The sequence below is a fragment of the Rhinatrema bivittatum genome, chromosome 14 (assembly GCF_901001135.1).
Source record: "Rhinatrema bivittatum chromosome 14, aRhiBiv1.1, whole genome shotgun sequence".
In the NCBI taxonomy this organism is placed as follows: Eukaryota; Metazoa; Chordata; class Amphibia; order Gymnophiona; family Rhinatrematidae; genus Rhinatrema; species Rhinatrema bivittatum.
In genome coordinates this window covers 57,371,231-57,398,304 of record NC_042628.1, presented here as the reverse complement: position 1 = coordinate 57,398,304, position 27,074 = coordinate 57,371,231, and the positions used below count along the sequence as shown (strand labels likewise).

Here is a 27,074-nt window from a genome sequence, read left to right as displayed (position 1 = left end):
TTTTTTTCAAACAACCCTAACTAGCTAAGCACCACTATCCTGTGGATCCCAGAGGCTGTGGCTTTGCACCTGCACCATCTGCTGGAGACAGAGTAAGACTGAGAGGCTGTGGGTGGCACCCTGCTATATGTGGTGGAGCCAGTAAAATCTTGCTCTGTCTCCATCTGCTGGTGCGGAGGCAAAACCCAGGTGTCTGGACTGATCCGGGTACGTACAGGGAAAAACAAGCCAATGCTGCTCAACCTTGCCAAGTTAAAGAGAAGGGAGCAGAGAAAATAAATGCTGTCTGAGTGTGCTTCACTGAAGGAAAAACATCCGCAGGAGCATATAGCCTTAAATTTCATGCTAAGAAAATAGTAAGAGGCTGATTCCTAATGAATAAATCCTTCTGTTCTATGAGTAGAGAACTCAAAAAATGTCCTTCCAGCGGCTGGAGGCAGAGAACACTGACTGAATTAGTTCTAAATATGACATATAAGATGATGATGATTAAAAAAAAAAAAAAAAGAATTCTGCCTCCATGTGTGCTGGATGAGAGGATATAACCCATAAGTTTGGGAGTGGTGGAGCAGAAGAGGAGGTATACATGTCTGCCTTAAATCACTGAAATTTAGCAAAAAAAAGCTGTCTATATTTGCATTGTTGGTGTGCCTTTGAGGGGATTACTCAGACTAAAGCACTGAAGGCATAAAGTGTGAATTATTAGATACTGATTGCTAGCAATGTGAAAATAGGATTAAAAAAAAACCTCACTTAAGTATACAGAGAATTAGATAAGATCGCTATAACTTCATGTAAGCTAAAATTATAGTAGATATCAACTGTTCAATTCCCTTCCTCCCTAACCCTCTACTCACCCTCCCCAGGGCTTGCTCTTCTAATACAGTCTGGCTGGGATATGTAATTAATAACAAGATAATTTGGTAATTCTTTATCAGATTATAGAGTTCTCTATCAAATCAAATGAACAAAATGACTTATTCAATGAAACAATTGTGGAGCTTTTATCTTAAGGCAAATCATCTGGAAGCTTAGAGCTTGCCAATTGGTTCAGAACTCTCTTCCATGAAAAAGGAGTGGGCTCACCTTAAAGCTGAATTAGCAACTAACAAGGAATCCTCATCCAATTTAGAGAATTCAGGAATATTTTCCCTACTACCACAGAAAATTCAGAAACAAGTGGTTTACAGTGGGCTCAGATAAGATAATACCTGTAACCCAAAGACACCCATTCTTCACAATTGTGCAGCCCAGATAACCTCCCCCACTTGCCCAGAACATCCAGAAACCCAAGAATAAATGGATTACAGTGAGTTCTGATAGGAGATGCATTGTCCTCTCGCCCGGAGGATGTGTCTACCAGGGCTACTGCCCAGGAGGGAAGGCTTTGGTCTACAGTCAGAGGGTGAAGGAAAATTGGTTCTTACCTGCTAATTTTTGTTCCTGTAGTACTACGAATCAGTCCAGACTGTAGGGTTATGCCTCTCGTCTAACAGATGGAGACCAAGAAGTTTTTGACTGACATTGCCCTATACCCTGAGGTGCCACCTGCAGTCTGTCGGTATTGAACTGTACCCAAGCCAGATAAGAAGGAACCCACTAAAAAGATAATGAACAACAACTATGAGAAACTGATTCCCCCCCAAACTGAGCAGAGGGCTAAGGAACCTTCAAGAAAATACATAATTTATTTATTTATTTATTTACTAACTTTTATTTACCGACATTCGTGAAGCACATCATGCCGGTTTACAATGAGCTCAGGCGGAAAAATACAATAAAACAATGGAGCAATAAAACAAGGGAGGAGAGAGGGGAAGGAGAGAGGGGAAGGAGGATAAGGAGGGGAACTCAGTTCAAGTTCCTCCTGTGCGGAACTTGAACTGAGTATATCCTCCTGGTAAAGAAGAACTGATCGAGCGGACTCTCCAAACACTCTGGTCTGAATTGGGCGAGCCTCTGGACTGATCTGTGGTACTGCAACCAAAACAAAATTAGATCGGTGTCAGGATATATTTTAAAGGTAAAAACCTGTGCCCGACTCAAGCAGAGTTTTGTTCATACAATGTGGGCTGCTTCAGGGGCTATATATATAAGAGCAACGTGAGAAAGAAGATGACCATTCAAATAATGTTAATTCCTTCACAGTAACTAGTAGTGCAGCTACAGACATTAGCTTAGGCACAATAGCTCGGAGCACAGACTGTAAACAGATTAAAATCTCAGCAAACAGGAAGTCTACTGTATTTGTCCACCGCAAGAATCTTGTTTAAATTTACAGTACAAAACAGCACAAATGCATAAGTCGGCATCTCAGCATACGGAAAGTGTATAAAGCTTTATACTACTAGTTACTGTGAAGGAATTAACATTATTTGAATGATCATCTTCTTTCTCACATTGCTCTTATATATATAGCCCCTGAAGCAGCCCACATTGTATGGGCAAAACGCTGCTAGAGTCGGGCACAGATTTTTACTTTTAATTAAAATATTTCCTGACACCAATTTCTAATTTTGTTTCGGTTGCATTGCTGCTACATTGGATCGGCTTCCGTGTTGTTTTCTGATCCGTGGTACTAAAGGAACGAAAATTAGCAGGTAAGAACCAATTTTCCTTTCCTTGTACGTACCCAGTTCAGTCCAGACTGTTGGGATGTACCCAAGCCTCCCTACACGGGATGGGACCCTGAGAGTCCCGCTCAAAGCACACTACCCCCAAAACCCTCAGAATCTGAGGCCTGGACATCCAAATAGTAATGTCTGGCAAATGTGTGCAGTCTTCCACGTCGCTGCCCTACAAATCTCCTATGGTGAAACCTGTTGACACTCGGCCCAAGAGGCCTCTTGTGACCGGGTAGAATGCGCACAAAGACTGACCGGGACCGGACGACCCTGAACAACCTTCAACCATCATGCAATGGTGGCCCTAGAGGCCTTGTGCCTCCCTCCTGGGGCCGCTCCACAAGACGAAAACATGATCTGAGAGCGGAAACTGTTAATCACCTCTAAGTAATGGAACACAGCCCACCTGACGTCCAATTTCCGTAAATCCTTAGCAAGAGGAGAGGAAAAATCCAAATCCGAAAAGGAAGGTAGCTCCACAGACTGATTCAGATGAAAAGTCGACACCACCCTAGGAAGAAAGGAGGGAACTGTTCTCAAGGACACTCCCGAATCCGTGATCCGTAAGAAGGGCTCCCTACAGGACAAAGCTTGGAGCTCAGATACCCTCCTAGCAGAAGAGATAGCCACCAGGAAAATCACTTTCAAAGTAAGATCCTTTAACGTTGCCCGCTTCAGCAGTTCAAACGGGAGCGCACACATTGCCTTCAGGACCACATTAAGGCTCCATGAGGGTCAGGGATTCCGGAAAGGAGGATGCAAATGCTTTACCCCCCCCTAAAAAAAACGCACCACGTCTGCATGTGCCGAAAGGGCAACTCCCGCACCTTTCTATGCAGACAGTCGAGGGCCACCACCTGAACCCTCAGAGAGTTAAGGGACAAACCTTTCCCAAGACCATCCTGTAAAAAGGCCAAAACGTCTGCCACTGTGGCCTGGATAAAGAGGAGGCAGCAAAACACTGCACGGAGCGGCAGTAGCCACAGAGGCATTCAAACACTGCACGGAGCGGCAGTAGCCACAGAGGCATTCAAACACTGCACGGAGCGGCAGTAGCCACAGAGGCATTCACGGAGCGGGATGCCAGTGGTTGGTGTTCCATCTTCACGGAGCGGAAGGATGGAGGGCTGCCATCTCCAAAAAAACAAAAACAACAAAACAAACAAACAAAAAAAAAAAAACAGGGGTGGGTAAGAGTATGGGGCAGGGGTGTGGCCTGCTTGCTACAGTGGTTGCTACCCCTAATTGAGCTGGATGTTCACTTGGATGCAGATACGGCGCTGCTCTCTACATTGGTGGTGGGGTGGAGGGGAATTAGGGCTGGAGGGTACTGGAAGCCAATAGTAACAGGTGGGAGAGAGAAAAAGGGGGAAAAAAATGGATAAAGTGCGTAGCTTGCTGGGCAGACTGGATGGGCCGTTTGGTCTTCTTCTGCCGTCATTTCTATGTTTCTATGGATAGGCACCACTTCAAACTCCGTGCACCAAGATTCAAAGATCCCCCACACCCTGACATATGCCAAGGAAGTGGAGGTCTTCCGGGACTGCAAGAGAGTGGCAATGACTGCATCTGAATAGCCCTTATTCTTCAAACATTCCCTCTCAAAAGCCAGGCTGCTAGCCAAAGCGATCCGTCCTTTCCAAACAAACAGGGCCCTGACACAGAAGCTGCGGCATCCAGCAAAACCACAAGGGCCCATCCACCATCAGGTTGACAAGATCTGCGAACCAGGGCCGCCTTGGTCACTCCAGAGCCACCAGAATTACGTTGCCTGGATGAGTCTCTATGCGGCACAATACCTTTCTGATCAAGGGCCATGGAGGTAACACGTACAGGAGCTCGTCAGATGGCCAAGGGAGAACTCATGCGTCCACCCCTTCTGCTCCTAGCTCCAGACATCGGTTGAAGAAACTGGGAGAGTTGGCATTGTGGAATGTTGCCATAAGATCCATGCCCGGTGTGGCCCACCTGCGGCAGATGAGTAGGAAAGCCGCCTCCGACAGCTACCACTCCCCAGGATCCAACTGGTGACTGCTCAGGAAATCCACCTGAGCGTTGTCCTTGCCTGCAATGTGCAAAGCTGCGATCCTTTCTAGATGCAGTCCTGCCCAGTGAATTAACTCCTGGGCTTCCAGGGCGACTAGTCAGCTCTTGGTGCCCCCCCTGGCTATTTATGTAGGCCGCTGCCATCGCATTGTCGCACAGAATCCATACTGATCTCCCTTGCACCAGGGGAGAAGAGCCTGAAGAGCAAGGCGCACGGCTCTGGTTTCCAACCGGTTGATGGTCCACGAGGACTCTGCCACTGGCCAATGGCCCTGCACTGATCTGTCGTGACAGACTGCCCCCCAACCAGACAGGCTCGCATCTGTGGTTACCACTGTCCAAGAGGGAACTTCCAGGTCTATCCGCCAGCAAAGCTTGTCCAGGAGGAGCCACCAGAAAAGACTGGACCATGCAGATTCTGTAAGAGGGAGCGGAATCTGAAACTGCTCGGAGAGGGGATCCCATCAGGAAAGCAAAGCTGATTGAAGAGGTCTCATATGTGCAAAAGCCCATGGAATCAGTTTCAGGGTGGAGGTCATTGATCCCAGGATTTGCAGATAGTCCCAGACCCTGGGTATGCTCATAGCCAGCAACGAGCGAACTTGAGATTGCAACTTCTGAATCTGCTCCTTGGTGAGGGATATTTTGCCAAACCGTGTGTTGAAAAGAGCTCCTAAGAGCTCCACAGTCTGGGAGGGGACCAGATGACTCTTGGCCCAAATGACTATCCACCCCAAAGATCGCAGGAGATGCTGGACATGATCGATCGCCTCCCGGTAGAGAGAGTCTCAGACTTTGCTCAAATTAGCAAGTCGTTCAGATAATGGTGCACCAGCACTCCCTCCCTCCGGAGAGTCGCTGCCACCACCACCACCACCTTGGTGAAAGTCCTGGGGGCTGTTGCGAGACCGAAGGGCAGGGTGCAAAACTGATAGTGCTCCCCTAGGATCATAAACCTCAGGAACCTGATGTTCGGGCTGAATTCCTTTGTGCAAATAAGCCTCCGTCAAGTCCAAGGATGCCAGTAACTCTCCCTTGTGAACCGCTGCAATGATCTCCATGCAGAAATGAGGGACCCAGAGAGCCTTGTTTAACTTCTTCAAGTCAAGAATGGGCCAGAACGTGCTCTCCTTTTTTGGTAGTACGAAGTAGATTGAATACCTGCCCATCCTTTGCTCCGCCAGAGGCACCAGCACAATAGCCCCCAGATCGCAGAGGCATAAGAACAAAAGAACATGCCATACTGGGTCAGACCAAGGGTCCATCAAGCCCAGCATCCTGTTTCCAACAGTGGCCAATCCAGGCTATAAGAACCTGGCAAGTACCCAAAAACTAAGTCTATTTCATGTTACCGTTGCTAGTAATAGCAGTGGCTATTTTCTACGTCAGCTTAATAGCAGGAAATGGACTTCTCCTCCAAGAACGTATCCAATCCTTTTTTAAACACAGCTACACTTACTGCACTAACCACATCCTCTGGCAACAAATTCCAGAGTTTAATTGTGCGATGAGTGAAAAAGAATTTTCTCAGATTAGTTTTAAATGTGCCACATGCTAACTTCATGGAGGTGGCTTACGTTGACTTGCACTGCCAGCTTCTTTCATTCGGAAGAGCATGGGGAGACAAGGAAATGATCTCTGAGAGGCTGAGCAAATTATAAATTGTAACCGTGACTTACAATGTCTAAGACTCTCTGGTCGGACATAATTTTGGCCCACTCCTTGTAAAAAAAAAAAAAGAGCCAACCAGCCTATTATCATAACAATAATGCTAGGAAATAACCAGAAAATAGAACTGGCCGAAAAAGTAAGAAACCTGGGAGTAATAATGGACCCAGAAATCAATTTAAAACAACACATATCCTTAAAAGTAAGGGAAGGCTATGCAAAACTCATGATACTGAAAAGATTGAAACCGTTACTCACACCTGACCACTTCAGAACAATCCTACAGACACTTGTTTTCGCCAGTACTGATTACTGTAATGCACTCTTACTGGGACTCCCCACCTCAATCAGACCACTGCAAATACTCCAGAACACTGCAGCCAGAATTTTAACAGGAAAAAAAAGAAGGGACCATATAACTGAAACTTTAGCAGAACTACATTGGCTACCAATTGAATAAGGGATCAAGTACAAAGCCTTATGCACAATACACAAACTAATATATGATAAAGAAGCTGACTGGCTAAATACAGCTCTAAGAGTCCATGTACCGCAAAGGAACCTTCGTTCGGCTAACAAGGCACTACTAACAATCCCCACAGTAAAATCAGCTAAACTAACACAAGTAAGAGAAAGGGCTTTATCACTGGCAGGGCCCTTTCTATGGAACACAATGCCCACTGGACTAAGATTACAGAGCAACATCAAATCCTTTAAAAAAACCTTAAAGACATGGCTCTTTAATCAAGCCTTTCCAAAAGAAACAGTGGGGTAGAGAGGGAGAGAGAGAACGAAAAATACAGGAAATCGCAAGCCAAAATAAATGGCACCACAATATTATAAATACATAGTACAGTAGAGAAACAGACCAAAGGAAAGTACCACAATAAACCTTCCCACAACTATTTCATCACTACCCAAAAATGTATATTTATTAATGATATTGTTACCGTTTGTAGCTGGCACTTGTTAGAATGTACGATACCCACCTATATATACATTATTTGTGCCTATTTGTGAACCGTTGCGATGGTACATAACTTAGCGACGGTATAGAAAAGTTTTAAAATAAATAAATAAATAAATAAATAAATAAATAACTAACTAACAGAGAAGTGGACCAGCAGCGCCTCATTGGGAAGATTTTGCTGCTCCCGTTCCTTGGGAAACCCCGCTTCTGCCAAGCCGGCAGACTCAAAAGGGCTGGCTCCACAACTGCCGCCTGCCTGAGGTCTGCCTGGAAGACGAACCTGACGATTTGGAGGCTCGAAATCTCCGGTTCCCCCGAAAACAGAAGCAAGGTAAGGGAGCACCCCTTGGTTTCCTCAATGTCGGTATGATGCACAGAGCACGGAGACCGGAGGAAATCTACCGGAAGTCCCTCCAATCGTCTCTGGATCGGTAAATCTTTTTTCTTTTTCACTTACCAGGGCTCAGCGCTTACCAGCCGAGTACAGAGAAGTCCATGCCAGGAACCAGCTACTGGACCCAGGCATACCTTGGAGGGATCTCGGAAATCGCCTCAGGAATTCTCAACTGGGGGAGGACCTTTAGGTATCACCGCATGAGAGCGGGGCTCAATCTTTCTCCAATTTAAAAGTAGAAATTTCTTCTTCCAAAGGGTAACAGCAATCCTGATAGGGAAAGCAGGTCCACATCTGCTAAGAGATGTAGAGATACTGAAGAGCTGAGGTCACTGCAGGAATGTATCTAAGCCAGGTGATGTCAGCTTTGAAACCTGACTCCGTTTCCATCTGCTAGCAGGGGAGCAATATAACCCATTGGTCCTGAGTCCATCTATCTACACACTAGGAAAATAAGTGATTTACATTATCTTGAACAAGTCCTTTCATTATTTTGTAGTTTTCTATCATATTCACCAAACTGAACAGCCCTATCTTCTTTAGCCTTTCCTCATAGGGCAGCTGGTCCATGCCCCTTATTTTGGTCGCCCTTCTCTGCACTTTCTCCAATGCGGCTATATCCTTTTTGAGATGAGGTGACCAGAACTGCACACAGTATTCAAGGTGCGGTGTGTCACCATGGAGCGATACAGAGGCATTATGACATCCTCCATTTTATTTTTCATTCCCTTCTTAATAATTCCTAACATTGTTTGTTTTTTTGATTGCCATAGCACACTGGGCTGACAATTTCAATGTATAATCCACTATGATGCCTAAATCTCTTTCATGGGTGTAACTCTAAAGATAGAACCTAAAATTGTCTAACTACAGCAAGAGTTATTCTTTCCTATATGCATCATTTTGCACTTGTCCACGTAAAATTTCATCTGCCATTTGGTAGCCCAGTCTTCCAGTCTTGGAAGATCCTCCTGCAATTAATCACAATCCACTTGAGATTTAACTACTCTGCATAATTTTGTGTCATCCGCAAATCTGATCATCTCACTAGTTGTACTCCTTTTCAGATAATTTATAAATATATTAAAAAGCACTGGTCCAAGTACAGATCCCTGAGGCACTCCACTGTTTACCTTTTTCCGCTGTGGAAACCTAACAGCTTGGGAAGCCTTCCAGGAATTTTCTATCTTCTTTCTCTGTTTCTTTTTTTTAATCCAAACTCCAGACTGCAGGTTTGCACCTCTACCATCTGCTGGAGTCAGAGAAATACTGAGGGACTGCAGTGCCTCAAAGTTTTGTTCTTGGCCTCCATCTGCTAGTAGGGACGCAAACCCACTTGTCTGGACTGATCTGGGGTACGAACAGGAAATAATTTTCTCCTTCTTCTAAAATCTATTTATTTATTTATTTTATTTATGAAACTTTTAATATACCGACATTCATAGGGCATATCATGCCGGTTTACAAAAAAACTGAAGCAGGTGGAAAATACAATGAACAGGGGTGGGGGAGAAGGGGAGCAGGCAAGAAAAGTGTGAGAGGGGGTAGGGGAAGAGCAGCAAGAAAGGATAGGGCAGAAGGAGAGAGATGAACAATCAAATTGAGCAATATAATAAAAGGAACATAATTGTAACTGGATTCTAAAACTATAAGTTAAGGCGAGGTACTTATTTACATTAAATAAATAGCATAAATACTTGTTAGGGTTAAGGCTTTGGCAAAGATGAGTTCAAAAAAGGGGGGGCGGGAGGGAGGTGGGTGCAAGGGGTAGAAGTGGGAGGGGGGGAATTCAGGGGGCAGGGAGTGTGGGCTGGGGGGGGGGGGGGGGTGGCGGGGGGGGGTAAAAAGGAAGGAGGGCGGTGATGGAATAGGTGGGGAGTGGGCTAGGTTTGATTGGTATCGGGGTAGGCTTGCCTGAACAGCCAAGTCTTGATGCCTTTTTTGAAAGACTGTAAGGAGGGCTCGAGTCGCAGGTAATGGGGAAGTGAATTCCAAAGGGTGGGGCCGGCTATGGTAAACGCTCTTTCTCTGGTGTTGGAGAGGTGTGCGGTTTTGAGAGGTGGGGTGTGCAGGGTGCCTGCGAGGGCATTTCTGGTGGGTCGATTGGAGGTACAGAAGTGTGGCATGTCTAAGCCAGGCGGGATTGTTTTTGTGGAGGGCGTTGTGCAGGATAGTGAGGGTTTTATATTTGATACGGTATGGTATGGGAAGCCAGTGCAGGTCCTTTAGTATGGGGGTTATGTGTTCAGTCTTACGGGTATTTGTGGTAATTCTTGCCATCGCATTTTGAAGGATTTGTAGGGATTTGATAGTAGATGCAGGGAGGCCTAACAGAAGGGAGTTGCAGTAATCTAGTTTGGAAAGGATAGTGGACTGCAGGACTAAACGGAAATCATGTGCATGGAGGAGGGGTTTCAGTTTTTTAAGTATGTGAAGTTTGTAGAAGCCTCCTTTTATTAGGGACTTGATTTATTTATTTATTTATTAGCAATCCCCATTAGGGAGATGCATGTCCATCTGCTGGAGATGGAGAATACTAGCAGGCTGATGTCAGTGCAGGGGTATATATATACCGTGACGTAAGCTTTGCTCAGTCTCCATCTGCTAGTAGAGGTGCATAACCCACTGGTGTGGATTAACCTCTCTGAATGCTAAGAAACAGCAACAAACAACTGTCAAGCTGATTTGGAGAAAAGGTAAGCCAGAGAGGGTACATGTCCGTATAGAAGCTCGGACCAAAAACCCAGAGGGCTCAAGAGGCAGAGCACGTGAGGTAAATCCTGTTCATGCTCAGTGGTAAAACTTTATTGACCTAGAGAGGTGGCTCCATTGGAAGACATTACTGTCAACAGACAATATTCAGCACTGCCCAAGAGACTTTGTGGTTACAGCAAGATTTACTATTTTCTTACCTGGGTTGCCTTCATCAGTGGAGCCACCATGGTCTTCATCATGCTGCACCCTGGATGGGCCAGGCCTCTCCTCCTCATCTTCTTCAACCTCCTCCTCCTCTTCTGCTTTCAGTTCAGGGGTTGGGGGCGGCTTGTCGCTTATAGGATCATCTACGTAGTCTGCTTTCTGTAAAGGAAAAGGAAAATTGGTTCTTACCTGCTAATTTTCGTTCCTGTAGTACCAAGGATCAGTTCAGACCGCTGAGTTGTGTCTCCTTTCCAGCAGATGGAGTCAGAAAAAAACTGAAAGGCACTCTCTCTCTTACACTGGTGTGCCACCTGCGATCCTTCAGTATAACCCATACCATAGCAGAATGAAAAATATCATAACCTTTAACAAACCACTTAAGAAAAAAGGAAACTGCATAATGAGGAACTTATGTACATGGAGGGAGCATGTCTATAAGCAACCTGAATGCTACCCTATTGAGAATATTCTGCAAAAGGAAAACAAAACCAAGCAGACTCTCCAGACTCCAAGGGCGGGTGTCTGCACTGATCCTTGGTACTACAGGAACGAAAATTAGCAGGTAAGAACCAATTTTTCTTTCCCTGTACGTACCAGGATCAGTCCAGACCGCTGGGATGTACCCAAGCTACCCTAAATGGGATGGGACCTGGAGAGTCCCACTTGGAGAACACTGCTGCCAAAGCAGTCGACATTCAGTTCCCGGATGTCCAAACGGTAATGCCTCGGAAAGGTATGTAAAGATTTCCAGGTAGTTGCCCTGCAAATCTCCTGTGGCGAGACAAATTGACTTTCCGCCCAAGACGCAGCCCGAGACCTGATTGAATGTTCTCTTAAACCATCCGGTACTGAACGCCCAAGCCCGATGTAAGTTGAGGATATGGCATCCTTCAGCCAGCTGGCAATGGTAGCCTTAGAAGCTTTCTGTCCCTTCTTCAGGCCACACCATAAGACAAACAGGTGATCAGACAATCGAAAGGCATTGGTAACCTCCAGAAAGCGAAGTAGGATTCACTGCACATCCAACCTATGTAATTCGCAAGCCTGAGGCGAATCGCAATCCAAATGAGTAAACGCAGGTAACTCCACTGTCTGATTCAAATGAAACCCCGAGACTACCTTCGGCAGAAAGGAGGGTACTGTTCGAAGGGAAATTCCTAAGTCCAAAATCCGGAGAAAGAGCTCCCGACAGGACAATGCTTATAGCTCAGATGTGTCTAGCCGACATGATAGCCACCAAGAAAATCGCCTTGAGAGTCAGGTCTTTCAAGGTAGCCTGCTTGATAGGCTCAAAGGGAAGACCGCACAAGCCTCGGAGAACCAGGTTCAAACTCCACGAAGGGCAGACCTGTCTAACCTGAGGATGCAGATGCTTCGCGCCCTTCAAAAAACGTGACATCTGGATGAGTTGCAAGGGAGACGCCGTCAATCTTTCCCTGCAAACATCCAAGGGCTTCCACCTGCACCCGAAGAGAACTGCACGCTAACCCTTTCTTCAGTCCCTCCTGCAAGAATGCTAGAATATGTACAACGGAAGCACGCCACCAGGTATCAAAAACCTTCTAGACCTGAACATAAGCAAGAGAAGTGGATTTCTTGCGTGCCTGCAGGAGGGTTGAAATAACTGTATCAGGGTAGCCTCTTTTCTTCAACTGCCGCCTCTCATAAGCCAGGCTGCTAGACAAAAGCGATCAACTCGATTGAAAAATACTGGACCTTGTCGAAGAAAATTCAGTAGATGATGGAGTTGAAGCAGGCCATCGACCGCCAGATTGACCAGATCCGCGAACCACGGGCGCCGCAGCCATTCCGGCGTTACGAGGATAACTGGCCCCGTGTGCATCTCTATGCGCCTTAGAACCTTGCCCACTAAGGGTCAGGGAGGAAACACATAAAGCAGGATGTCGTGAGGCCATGGGAGGATGAGGGCATCGACCCTTTCCAACCCGTGCTCCCTTCGGCGACTGAAAAACAGAGCCGCCTTTGCATTTCTTTGGGTTGCTATCAAGTCCAGGCGAGGCACACTCCGACGAGCCAGGAGGCCCATGGCTTCCTCGGACAACTCCCTCTCTCTGGGATCCAGATGCTGACAACTGAGAAAATCCGCCTGAACGTTGTCGACTCCAGCTATGTGAGAAGCCGCCAGACGGACTAAATGGCGCTCCGCCAAACCATCAGACAGTCGGCCTCTGCAACTATGGGACGCCTCTTGGTACCTCCCTGCCGATTGATGTAAGCCACCGCTGTCGCATTGTCTGACAACACCCGCACCGACCAACGGCGAACCAAAGGAAGAAAATGGCGCAATGCCAGACACACCATCCAGGTTTCCAAACGATTGATGGACCATTTCGCCTGTTGCCCCGTCCAACTGCCCTGCGCTGCCTGGGATTGACAAACCGCTCCCCAACCGGAGAGGCTGGCATCTGTTGTCACTGAGATTCCTCCAGTGGGGAATCTTGAGGGCCCTGTTGATCATCTTGAGATCCAAGATCGGGCAGAAGGAACCTTCCTTCTTGGGGACTACGAAGTATACCGAATAATTTCCCCGGCCTACTTCCGGGGGGGGGGGGGGGGGGGGGGAGACCGGACGAATCGCTCCGAGAGCCAGAAGCCTATCGAGTGTCTGCCAGACTATGAGTTGTTTCTGGACTGGGCCACATGGAGAGAAGAGGAACCTGTCTCTTAGCGGCCGAGCAAATTCTAACGCGTAGCCGTGTCTTAAAATATCCAGGACCCACTGATCTGACGTGATGTGACCCACTCCTCGTAGAAAAGGGAGAGATGTCCCCCTATCCTGGGGATCGGGGAGTGGGCCGGCATAGCTTCATTGTGAAGACTTGGAGGACGTCCCCTGGGCCGGACCAGAGCGGGGCTGTCTTTGGGTACGAAAGGACTGAGTCCAGGATTGAGATCAAGAGGACGGCTGATGAGCAGCTGCAGTCCTTGCCTGGCGGAAACTACGTTGATTCCTGAATCGGCTTCTAGTGGCATTAAAAGACCTAGAAGAACGAGGGTGATCCTCTGGCAGTTTGTGTACTTTATTCTCTTCGAGGGACTTGATAATCTGGTCCAGATACTCCCCAAATAGTAGCTTGCCCTTGAAGGGTAGGGTTCCCAGCTGAGACTTGGAAGAAGAATCCGCCAACCAGTTGCGAAGCCAGAGGAGGCGTCTAGCCGAGACTGCAGAAACCATAGATCTGGCCAATACTCTCAGAACGTTATATAGAGCATCTGCTCCATATGCTATGACAGCCTCCAGGTGGTCTGCCTGAAGTGCTTCCTCAGGAGGCAACTCCTGGGAGCTGAACAGCTGTTAAAGCCAGCGGAGACCTGCACGCTGAGCAAAGGAACTACAAATGGCCGCCCGGACCCCCAGGGCGGACACCTCGAAAACTCTTAAGATAAACTTCCAGCTTTCGATCTTGAAGATCTCACAAGGCTGCACCACCCGTTACTGGAATGGTAGTTCTTTTCGTCACCGCTGAGACTGCAGAATCTACTTTGGGAACCTTAAGAAGCTCCAGGAAATCATCCGGGAGAGGATATGGCTTATCCATGGCTCTGCCGACCTTGAGGGAGGTCTCCGGAGAATCCCATTTCCTGGAAAACAGTTGAATGAACATGGAATGGGAAAGAAAGGACTTACACGGCGGACATAGACCAGCCAGAAGGGGGTCCCCTTTCTTCGCTGGTGGATTAGGCTCAGGCGGGTCCTGAGGGGCCTCAATGTCCAATTCCTGTAGGATATGTGGAATGAGGGGGTCCAGCTCATCCCTCTGGAAGATCCGCAGGACTCTAGGATCATCCTCTTCCAATTGAGCCGTAGTTGAAGGTTCATCCGGATCCTGCTGAGGAACAGACCCCCCCCACCCCCCCACCGGGGTGTACCAAATGGACCCTCGGAGCGCTTGAGGTGGTCGGAGGTACCCCTGGTCCCGGGACCACTGACCCTTGGGCACTCCCTATGGTCTGGGCATTTCCCCAAGACCTCAGTGGAATTAGCCATTCTGGGTACCTTAGGAGGAGGAGGTCCTGCCAAAAATTCCTGGTGCTGGCCCATTCTGGCCAGGTAAGCATTGTGAAGCAGGAGAACAAAATCTGTGGAAAACGGAGATGGCCCCGATGGAGGAAGAGTGGGAAGATCCCCTGATGGAGGAAAAGGCTCCAGATGTGGAACGGGTGTCAAAACCGGTGGCTGAGATGAAAAAGGAGCGTCCTGCTCTTCTCCTGTTAGCGCCGGAGCAGCCGAGTCTGGAGACAAAATGGCCACCGTTCCCGCGATCAGCGGGATCAGGGCCGGCCCCTGAGCATCGAGGTGCGCCAGAAGACGAGAACCAGAGCAGCCCGGCGGTTGAGAGGGTCCCTCCCCACCAGGGAGGCAAGCTGTGCAAATCCCCTCACGGGAGAGCCTCGACCCGGGCTCTCCACAAGCGCAGCACCTGGACGAACGAGGCATGGGGAACCCCGACGGAGCCACGAGGGAACCAGCTGTTCTTAATGCGAGAAACAGGCAAGGTTTAAAGCTGCGAGAAGCGGGAAAAACCTCTGCTTCAGCCTGTTCTTCCTCATGCTCACCAGGTTCGTGGCTGTAAGAAGCGGATAATAGCCTCCACTTCAGTCCTGCTCTCTCTCTCTCTATCCCTCAGCGATCCACAGATAGAGGCACAGAGGAATAACGCCTCTCTGTGCCGGCTGCCCCGAGGAAAACAGCGTCTCAGGGACAGCGGATCGGATAGCAGCCACAGGCGGCAAGATCGGCACCACAGACTTGCACCCCGGAGAGAGGAAGAGAAGAAATAACCTGTCAAAAGGAAATAAAAACAAACTTACCCCGACAACAGAGATGGAAGGGGAGGGGAGAGCCGCAAATAGTACTGCCTGCAAGCTATAGAATGCTCCCACTAAAATAGGAGCGGAGGCTACAGGAAAGCTCTCCAAATAATTCCCTCAGAAAATTCAAAGATTTTTTTTTTTAATTAAACTTGATCATTCCAAAAGAAAGGAAAGCTGAGGAAAATTGAGGAAAATAGAGAAAATTCCTAAAATAGCTTTCTAGTCATCTCAGTGGGGAACAAAAGCCACCACTGTCATCTGCTGGAGTCAAGAGAATACTGAGGATTAGTAGAGGGTGCACTACCTTATAAGGAAGCATCCTTCAAAGTTCTATTTGACTCCATCTGCTGGAAGGGGGAGATAACCCACTGTCTGGACTGATCCTGGTACATACAGGGAACCCTGCACGCTCCTCTTCCACTACCACCCTGGCTGCCGGCCCCAAACAGGCTTGTGAGCTGATTCCTCCTTTCCTTTTTTTTTACATCATAAAAGTGGCAGCTGAGGAATGCAGAGTCCCTGAGGGAACTGCACTAGAGTGGCTTCCTTGTCCAACTAAAGGCAGCCGGGGGGGGGAGTGACTGGACCACCAGTTTCGCCCCCACTGGGATCACCGGGAACAGGGGCTTAGGCTATGTCCACGCAAGGGGCAAAGCCCCCCTAAGCCCCACAAGAGCGGGCACACAATACTGTCTCCCGAAAAACAAACAGAGAGCCAATTGCCTCTTTTTTTTTTAATATAAAATTGAACAAAAGAGCAGTACTTGCTTGATCCTTTGATAGAAACTACCCAAAATTGGGAGAAAAGGCTAACTAGCCAAGATCAGGGAACCACAGGGTGAGCTGATCCATCTGCTGGAGACAGACAAATACTGAAGGGCTACAGAGTAGGCTCTGTCCTGATAAGGGATACCCTTTTCAGTTTTAGTCTGTCTCCATCTGCTGGACAGGAGGCTCAACCCACAGTCTGGATTGAACCGGGTATGTACAGGGAAGCTGTTTCCAACCGTGGCCAATCCAGGCTACAAGTACCTGGGAAGTACCAAAACAGTAAGTAGATCCCTTGCTACTGATGCCAGTAATAGCAGTGGCTATTCCCTAAGTCAACTTGATTAATAGCAGGTAATGGACTTCTCCTCCAAGAACTTATCCAAACCTTTTTTAAACCCAGCTACACAAACCGCACTAACCACATCCTCTGGCAACAAATTTCAGATCTTAATTGTGCATTGAGTGAAAAAGAAATAGGGCTGAGAGAAACCCTGTTCTCATGGTCAGGCTCTCATGCAGAGTGCTGGATTAATGACCATTATGTGCAACACAATCTTTTTTTTTTTTTTTTACAAGCAAAATTCTGCTTACCTGTTTCTGGGATAGAGCGTCTTCTTTGCCGTTATCCTCTTCCTCACTTCTGGACTGGGGGCTGTCCATCCGATAGCTAAAAAGAATGCCATAAAGAAATGAGCAACATAAAAAGAGATCTCAATGCCTTCCTACACTCACTGTCCTCAAGCTGAGCCCTTTCAGGGCCACAGCCTCATGGGCCCTTTACTCACTAACTCCCCCAAGCTGCACCCAGTCCTACAGCCTCGATGTGCCCAAACTCTCTAATCCCAAACTGGGCTTTCCCCAATACTACAGACTCATGGGTCTCCCTCGTTCACTGCCCCAAGACCTGCTCTCCCCAGTACCACAGCCCCCACTGTCCCATCGCGTTCCTGTTTCTCCTCCCACTTCTCTCCCTCTTTTTACATAAGACTACATTTTTGGAAATCCATCACAGAATACAATGACTAAAAGGATGATGAAACAAGCAACAAATCCATAATATAAAAAAGTCTCCCCTTTTTGATTTTCAAAGTTCCTCTTCTACTCAACAAGTGAAAAGAAAATAAAATTTAAAAAAATAAATGATTTTTTTTCAAACAGGTGCAGAGGCAGCTGCTGAAAGCCATTGCTCTTCTTGGAATATCAAACACAGCCCCTGATCTTTAATTACTCATAGGAGAGAAAGGTTTAACAGGATTCAGTCAAACTCTGGCACTTCTTTTGTTTATTCATGCGTCCACCCATCTGCCTAGTAAGAGGGCGGTGGTGGGACCAAGAAGACAGAGTCCTTCCTGCTGTGACTCCTATAGTCTTCAGACATGAGTTTGAATGACAAAATAATCAACAGCTGTGAGCACCTTTGGAGTCTCAACACAGAGACCCATCAACCATTTGTATGAAAGTACTCAGCTGCTGTTTACAGTGCCTATAGATCATCTAGGATCTTTGTTTCTATGTCCGATACTCCTCCTTTCTTGCTGGAAGAACCCCAATAGATATCCTCAAAAGGATTATCCAAGGAAGAGGGTGGGGTTAGCATGAGCAGTGCTGATCTGTGATTGGACAAGGCAGAGGGGACAATAAAGAGTAGTGATTAACCTTTACTCCCACCTCCTCTTTAGCAACCTAGATATCTGAACTACTCTCCAGTCCTTAAAAAATGTGTCCCCTTACCAACATCTCCCTCCGATACCTTCCTCTTTCTTAGTGCGTGCGTGTGGGGGAAGATTTGGGGAATACTAAAATGGGTAAGGTCATCTTCTGGCTCCAGGTTATCAGGAACAGGCTGAGCCAGTCCTGGTTCTACTTCATTGTATTCATGGACTTGGCTCAGCCTGTCCCTGATAACCCAGAGACAAATAAATATATTTCTTAAAGTCCCTTTCATATTCCTCCCTTCCTTTTGTTGGTTTTCTGTAGTCTTTTCTCCTCTTCTATGTCATGGCAGGGAGGAGATTTTCTGTAGTATGACGGTCATGCACATTCATTCAAGAGATAGTTAAATTTCACCCTGCATCTGTTAAAGCCCTACCATAATATTTACAACTTCTATAGAGCCATGAGCAGGCAAAGTACAGCATAAAATAACCTGCAATTTAAGAGATTTTCAAGATCCCTTCCCTTAGCCTTCCATGTCTACGCAGTTTGGTGGTCAGCTTTGTTGCTAGCTACACAGATACATACATTATGGAACAAAAGGGAGTATATATGGCACTTTCTTGCTCCATCCTTACCGATTGTGGGAGAGTCGCTGCTTCCTCTTGTGACAGTCTAGGATCCAATCCTTCTGCACGATAGTTCCCCCCATGGCTTTTACCTGGCTGTACTTGGGGGTGTTAGCAAACGCACATCTGGAAGAGAGACCATGCAAACAAGGCTAGCCATGCTCTGGGGTTGTAAATCCTGGCTCTGCCACTGACTCTGTATGTGACACCTTGGGGATTTTTCTAGGTTGAGCCCTTAAAAAGGCTGTTGAAGTATAGGACCTATCAAAACTTCACAAGTTCCTTCTTCAGAGGACAAAGATGACTATCTGGTGCAGAAGTAGTAGGAAGAGCCCTGGAAGGTCTCAATAGCTCACATACCATATCTATCTTTTTAGGTAGGTCCTTTAAAAGGTCTCACAACCTATAAAGACGCCAGTTTTTTCCAGGGCTGATAAGGCTACTAGAATCCTGCACTATGGTGCAACTTTAAGTGAGTTCCTATTTCTCTGGGCCTTTATCCTTATCCTGGTTTGGAAACTGGGGGACAATAATATTGTTCTATCTTCAGATTTGGACAAGCAGTATGCAATTTGGTAATGTTTTTATCAAGCTCACTTCAGAGGGTGAAAGTGTGTGTGATATCACAAGAACCAGCATTCCTGCTTTCAAGGATTAGAATTTAAAAAAAAAAAAAAAGTTTGCTTACTGATAATGGTGTTTTCAGTGGACAGCAGGAAGAATTAGCTATGCTGCATGGTGACGTCATCAGGGCGGCACTAGGCGAAGCCGTCTCTCAAAGCTTAAGGCTTTTGCCCTACTTGGGCATGCGTGATAGTTTCCATGCAAACGAGCCTTCCAGAAGTCTCCTCAGTTAATTTCAAGCAAAAGGATATCCAGATCAGGTATAGATGCTGTCCAGGGAGGAAGGGCAGGTACATATGGCTAAATTTATCTTGTTATACATGAAAAACACTGTTTACGGTAAGCAAACTCACTTTTTTTCAGTCAATAAGCAGGCTGAATTAGCCATGCTGCACGGGGAGCCCCAAGCTGAGGGTTGTGAAAAAAAAAAAATTTTTTTTTTTTTGCCGTGTGGCCAGTAGTGAGCTGTTTTAACAACCTGGACTCCTCTGTGGACAGCATCTGCCTGGATAACAAATGGTGCAGTAGTGTGATGTGAAAGTGTGGATGGAGAACCATGTGACTGCTTTGAGGATGTCCTCAATGTGTACATTTTCCAGATGCGCTAGGGAAGCTGCCGTTGCTTTGACCTGGTGCGCTTTTATGGGATGCGACAGAGTGAGAGATCTTGTTGTATAACAATGCTGTACGCAGGATCTAATCCAATTTGAGAGAGTTCTTTTTACAACTAGTATCCCAAGTCTGTTTAGGTCAAAATGTTGAGATGACTGTCTAGGACTGTGAGTTTGAGTTTTGTAATAGGCCAAAGCCCTTTTGCAGTCCAGTGAGTGTAACTTTTTCTCTTGCTCATGCTTATGTGATTTTGGAAAGAATGTATGATGCATAATAGACTGATTAATGGCAAAAACCTTGGATGGGTTCTCAAGACCACTTTGCCATTTAAGAATTGCAGGTAAGGTGGGAAGTGCACTAAGGCCTGCAGTTCGCTTACTCTTCTTGCTGATGTGATTGCCACCAAGAAGACAACTTTCCAAGTTAGGAATTTTAGTGTAGTGTTCTCTAAAGGTTCGAAGGGTGGTTCCATCAATCCCTGCAGAACTGTGTTTACATTCTATGGCATGGGAGATATGTCGCAAAGATAGTTTTCTTGCTAAGAGGTCCTCCACCTCGGATGACAGCTAAAAGTGTGATAGAGTCGAGCATACAATTTCCATGCTGTGAGATTGAGAGAAGGTTGCAAGGGATGGAGGAGTAACCCTCACCTCCGAGTAGTAGGGCGCGGTCTACTCCCAGACTTTGCAGGCGCTCTACTGAAAGTTGAATGAGATATGCATACCATGGTTGTCTCGGCCATGCTGGGGCTACTACTATCATCTTGGTTTGGTCTCGCATACATTTCTGTATGGTTCTTGCAATGATTGGAATTGGAGGGAAGGCATACAGAAGGCCTTGGGACCAAGAAATTAGGAATATATCCAGTGCTTCTCTGTGACGGCTCAGGTAGAGAACCAGGTTGGTTTTGTGTTCTGTTCCGTTGCAAGAAATCTATCCAAGGACGACCCTAGCGGCGGAAGAAACTGTCTGTGATGGTTTGAAAAAGAGTCCACTGTAAAAGATCTTGTTGGGACTGATCGAGTAGAGGTGGGGTGTTCGATGTTAAGAACATAAGAACATGCCATACTGGGTCAGACCAAGGGTCCATCAAGCCCAGCATCCTGTTTCCAACAGTGGCCAATCCAGGCCATAAGAACCTGACAAGTACCCAAAAACTAAGTCTATTCCATGTTACAGTTGCTAGTAATAGCGGTGGTTATTATCTAAGTCAACTTAATTAATAGCAGGTAATGGACTTCTCCTCCAAGAACTTATCCAATCCTTTTTTAAACACAGCTATACTAACTGCACTAACCACATCTTCTGGCAACAAATTCCAGAGTTTAATTGTGTGTTGAGTGAAAAAAGAACTTTCTCCGATTAGTTTTTTGTTTTGTTTTTTTTTGGTCAAAATCATATTTTTTTATTAAGGAAAGTGTGGGAGGCCGGAGGAGAAGGACTGCCATTACCTTGTTCAGCTGTTCGGCACCCGGGGGTAGAGGACACTGCCCCGACGGATTGCAGGGTCATCAGCAGCTGTGTTTTTCCTTTCCCGGAAGGGCGGGATCGTCCCAGACCGCAAGCGACTCTTTAAATTGAACTACTAGCGGCGCGCAGTCGATGCCGGCGCGCTGCTTAAGCCGCGCGCGCTAAAGGGGCACGCAGTTAAACAGGGCTTAGCCGGGCTTTGCCGGGACTACGCCGCTTCAATAGAAATGAATTTCCAATTTGGACTGATAAAAAATATTTTCAGTTAGGAAAAGTCTTAACTCCTCTTGGCCCCCTTAGTGAAATCTTATTAAGGGCACATACATCTTCATTGAATATTGTTCTTCTGCCTGTAACAATTTTATTACTGATTTTTAATAATGCCGCACACTAAAAGAAAGGCCAGATTACAGCCTTCTAAGTGAGGTGGCTATTCAGGAAACGAGGCAAAAGACTGTATTAGAATGGCTTGACCCATTGAATTCCCCTCAGGTGTTAGCCGCTGGAGGAATTACACTGGAACGGAGTGTTTCCTCCCTGGCTACTGAAATATCTCTGAGCCCAAGGGAGCCGGAGCCTCCATCACCGCCCGGTAGAGAAGGGGTCTTGTCCCCAAGTAAATCGAGTGGTATGTCTGAGGAAATCTTGAACCCGAAGGTTTCTAGAGAAGTAATAGGGAAAATTAATGAGAACTTGGGTTCTGATGAATTGAAACATCAAAAAGAATTGGGTATTATGGAAAATTCTATTTCTGATCTAATAGAAACTAGCACCCCAAGAAATGTTGATTCTGTTAAAAGTAAATATGATAATGTGGATGTAATAATTAAGACAGATAAGATGTGGTCAAAACCTGTAAATGTGACAATGGAAAGTTTATGGTCCTATATGGAAAAATTGGATGCTTCCATATGTAAGCTAACTGATGCAGTTTTAAAAACTTCTAATTCTTTATCTCAAAATACAAAGGAATTGAGTCAACAAAAAGAATAAATAAGTTAGATAAACGGGTATTGCAACTTGAAAAAATTCAAAATCATCAGATTATGAAGGAAGATGAGATAAATAAGAAATTAGAAAATTTAGAAAATATTGTAAGATCTTTGAATTTAAGAATCAATAACTTTCCTCTCACAAAAAAATGGATCCAATTGAACTATTTAAGATCTATGTATCTCAGGTATTAAAAATTCCTGATAAGTGTATGCCGGTAATAGTTAAAGCTTTCTAAGAGGTAGGAGGAAAAAGCTTGAAATAAAACAGTAAAAAATGGGAATGGAAAAGATACAGAAACAGAAGTGGATTCCATAGACTTATCTGATCTACTACAGAAATCACAAAATGAAGTTGAGACAAAAACTAGAGACACTTTATTGATACAATTTGCTTTTTCTACAGATAGAAACAACATACTGAGGTCCTTCTTTCGAAATAGAAATAATACCTTTTACGGTCAAAAAATTTGGATTTTTCCTGATTTAATCAAAGATACTCAGATTCGTAGAAGAAGCTTTCTACAATATAGAAAAATAGTGGTAGATAAAGGGGGAACCTTCATATTAAAATATCCATGTAAATGTCTCATTAAATTAGAGGGAAACAACTATGTATTCTGGGATCCCCAGGGTTTAAAAGACTTACTCGAGACTAAAGACCGGCATAAAGATAATGGAAATTAGGTCAAGAGAAATGTATGTGTATATTTCTATTTGTTATATTTTGTTGGATTTCCTTAATATTCCGTTCAAAATTATAAGATTTTACTATTTTGCCTTATAAGTAATAATGCCAGAGTGTAAAAATATACTGATATTGAAATGAGATTTATTTAAAATTACCTGGAGTTATTAACTCTGTCACTTAGAGAATAGCCACTGCCATTAGCAATGGTTACATGGAATAGACTTAGTTTTTGGGTACTTGCCAGGTTCTTATGGCCTGGATTGGCCACTGTTGGAAACAGGATGCTGGGCTTGATGGACCCTTGGTCTGACCCAGTATGGCATTTTCTTATGTTCTTATGAATCGTATTTCATCGTAATTTTGTTTATTGTAATTAATTTATGAAAGCAATAAATAAAGAATTGAGAAAAAAAAAAAAGGAACGCGTGAATACAACCACAGCAGCCTCGTAAAAAGGTTAACAGTGAAACCTAAAGCAGGTACAAAATATCTGACATGGCACAGAAACTGTTGTGCAAACAGCAATGTAAGCGCTGCAACCGCACGCACGCCCCCATTTTTCAAATCATATTCATCCCCCATCACACCAAGCAACCCCATTCACACACAAACATCCAGCCATACAACCCCCATTTGGTGTCCCCCCCCCCCCCCCAGGGGATAGTGCACGAAGAGCAATCAGAGAATGAACAGAGTTCTTCAATTATTTAAAAGAGAGATATGTTCCAGTCCAGGTGAGTACTATGGCGCTAAGTTCCACGTGGGACAATATCCAGTATTTAAGAGTTGAGTTTGTATATCCAAAGGTAGTAGAGCAAAACAGGCAGCACAGTAGGAAGCGTCCAAATTCCGTACCTTCGAAAGAGCATCCAAGCGTTCCAGCTGCATGGAAGAAGCAAGTCTATAATACCAGGTTTGCAAAGTGGGCTGTGTCGTGGGCTCAATCCAGGAGGCCAGTATCGTCCGGCAGGCCAACAGGATTGCGGTATGACCAAATCGATCAGCAGCAGCAGTGTAGGAGGACATGTTGCCTCGCAGCCCAGACAAAAGCAGTCTGCCCGTCTGCGAGATAGTGGAAGTGAGGCAGCGGGCTATATGGGCAAAGACACCGTCCCAGAACCCCTGAAGTCGGGCACTGAAACAACCTGTGAGCCAGCGGGCCAAGCTCGCCACCACATTTAACGCACTGAGGGGAAGATAGGCGGTCCATACGGTAGCAACGAACATCATCACAGATGTTATGGTGTAAAATCCGGAATTGAAGTTCCTGCAGGGTAAGGTCTGGCACAGAGTGAGACAAAGTCTTAAAACAAGTAAGTATGTCAGTAGGAGAGATAGTCCGCCCCCAGCCTCCGTCCAATAACTTGCCAGGGTACGAAGATGTTGAGGTTCTCTTATATCTCTACCCCAGGGTGCTCCATCCCTTTATAGAGTTTTGAAGAAGAGCAGTGTCGAAGAAATGCTGGGCAAAGTTGGACTCCCGGCGAAAGCCATCCGCTGTCCACTTAAACGATTGAAGGTAATGACGAGTTTGTAGATAGGCGAAGAAGTGTTTAGATGGGCGTGCATAATCCCGAGCCAAGGAGGCGAAATCCTGTACCGTCGGAGCATCCGGAAGGTAAAAGTGGAAGATAAAAGGTAGTCCTTTTTGAAGCCAATCTTGAAAAATGGCCCAGCAGTCCAGGCCAGGCAAAAACTTCTTGTTGCCCAGGAGTGGCATAAACAGCGAAGTGATACCCTCGAGACCCCCCTGCTGACGAAGCAAACGCCACGCCTGTCGACAGGGTTGCAGGAGTTCTTTAGGGATATTCAGAGTGCAATAGGTAACTGTGTCAGCTTGAACCAGGTACACTGGAGACCAGGGAGCCGTCATGCTAAGGAGTAAACCATCCTCACAGTAAGAGTATTGGTCTAAGATCCACTCCCCCACAAAGCGAAGCTGACAAGATGCATTATACAGACGGAAATCAGGCATACCTAGTCCCCCAGTGTCCTTAGAGTGTAACAGCACAGAGTATTTTAGCCGAGCCCTCCTCCCTGACCACAGGAACCGTTGAAAGGAGCGCTGTAGCCACATGATGTCAGCCAGCAAGGCAACATGTGGAGTTTGTATAATAATTTTGATACCAGTATCATCTTAATCAGGGCGCAGCGCCCAAAGAGGGACAGCGGCAGGGTGTGCCAAGCAGTCAACTGAGCCCCCAAATCAGACATTGTGGTCTTAATATTAAGGGCATAAAGATCATGCAGGTTCCTAGGTATCCTCACCCCCAGTATTTTAACTTATCCGGGGCCCAAGCAAAGGGAAACCCGTCACTCCAGGCCTGAGCAGTGCTAGGCGTTAGCACCAAGGCATCCAATTTAGCATAATTAATAGTCAGGCCTGCAATCTCCTTAAAGAGGGAGAACGGCTGAATAATCACAGGGACACTATGCTTGGGCCTTCCCACAAATAACAGGATATCATCCGCAAACAGTGCTAATTTCAGCTGATGCCTCCTTATACGGAGTCCTATAAACTCAGGGTCCAAGCGAAGTTTAATGGCAAGTGGTGCTATGGCCAACACAAACAGCAGGGGGACAAGGGGCAACCCTGGCGCACACCACAATGTAAGGAGAAAGGCTCGGTCAGTGCACCATTAATAAGGAGGCGTGTGCTGGGATTACTATATAACACCTCTAGCCATGTGATGAAGTTACCTACAAAGCCATATTGATATAGACTCCAAAACAGATAGCCCCAGGAGAGAGAGTCAAAGGCTTTCTCGGCATCTAAGCTCAGGACAAGGGCATCCTGTCTGCCCTTGATGAAACCTGTCTGGTCTGGATGAATCAATGTTGGGAGTATTAGGGCCAGCCGAGCCGCCAGCACTGCTGCAAAAATTTTTAAATCGCTATTTATCAATGAGATAGGGCGATAAGAGCCTACGTCATGGGGGTCCTTCCCCAGCTTAGGGAAAAGTACAATAGTAGATTGGTTCGCAAGGTCACTTAAAGACCGGTCCCGGAGTAAGTCATTAAAGTAGGGGGTCAGGACTGGCAATATCGGGAACTTCAGGATTTTATAAAACTCAGGGCCAAGGCCGTTGGGTCCAGCTGCCTTCCCAACTTTCAGGGCATGTATGATAGCATGTACTTCACAGTCCTTAACAAGGGCGTTCAGCGCCTCCAACTGCAGCTGAGTTAACCGCGGCCAAGAGAGGCCCTGAAAAAATGCAGCTGCAGCCTCTGACAGACTAGGCTTCTCCCCATAAAGACTCTGATAATACTCTAAAAATCTGGCCGCAATGGCAGCAGTCGCAGATTGGTGGTTCCCCTGTCTGTCCTTAACGCTAGTAATGAGGGACTTTGGTCTCCGTGCCCGAACTAGATTGGCAAGCAGTTTACTTGGCCGATTGTCATGTTAGTAGAGTTGCAATTGGTATATCTAAGGGACTTGGCGGCCCGCTGATGCAAAAGGGTATTTAGAGTCTCCCGTATGTGAGCTACCTCCCTCTTACCGGATTCCGACAGTGTTTGCATGTGATGCAGTTGTGCACGTTTGAGCTCTGCTGTCAGGCGCAAAATGGCCACATTCCGCTTCCTATTTTGTGTTGCCACATAGGCTATCACTGCGCCCCGCATAACTGCTTTACCCGCCTCCCATAAGACTGTGGGCGAGGTCTCTGGCTGTTTATTAAGGCGCACATATTCATCCCAGTGATCCAGTAAATATTGATGAAATTGCTTGTCTAACATAAGCCCGGGGGGCATTTGCCATGAGAAGGGTGGCTTAGGAAACGTTCTCACCGTGACACCAACCGACACCGGCGCATGATCGGATACGGCTATAGTACCGATGGTGGCTGCAGTCACCCTGGGAAACAAGAAATCGGAGAGCAGAAAATAGTCCAGTCGGAAGTAAGAGCCATGGGGATGGGAAAAGAAAGTATAATCTTGCTCTCCTGGGTGCAAGGCCCTCCAAACTTCCATGAGGCCCAGCTCCTGGCAGACAAAATTTGTGGCAGACAAAATTGTAAATCCCCTAAACCTATTATGCGCAATAGGTTTAGGGGATTTACAATCCTCCTGCTTATTCGGTACCATGTTAAAATCCCCTCCCATAATCACCGCACAGGAGGAAAGCTCGGCCAACACCCCCGTCAGGTGGGTGAAAAAATCATGGGGATATACAT

At 46.3% G+C, this 27,074-nt stretch overlaps 1 protein-coding gene across 6 annotated transcripts in view; it reads right to left on the bottom strand.

The window, feature by feature from the left end:
* Positions 1 to 27,074, bottom strand: part of XRCC1 (X-ray repair cross complementing 1) — a 339,102-nt gene that overhangs the window by 121,445 nt on the left and 190,583 nt on the right. For all 6 annotated transcript variants that reach the window (XR_003852563.1, XM_029576097.1, XM_029576094.1 and 3 more), the window contains exons 10-12: positions 18,520 to 18,636; positions 16,820 to 16,895; positions 10,615 to 10,780 (exon numbers count right to left, since the gene is read on the bottom strand). Coding sequence is in view for 5 of the 6 variants with exons in the window: in XM_029576097.1 (XP_029431957.1) it covers positions 10,615 to 10,780; positions 16,820 to 16,895; positions 18,520 to 18,636 (359 nt within the window). In the remaining variant the exon portion in view is untranslated. The remainder of the gene's footprint in view (positions 1 to 10,614; positions 10,781 to 16,819; positions 16,896 to 18,519; positions 18,637 to 27,074) is intronic.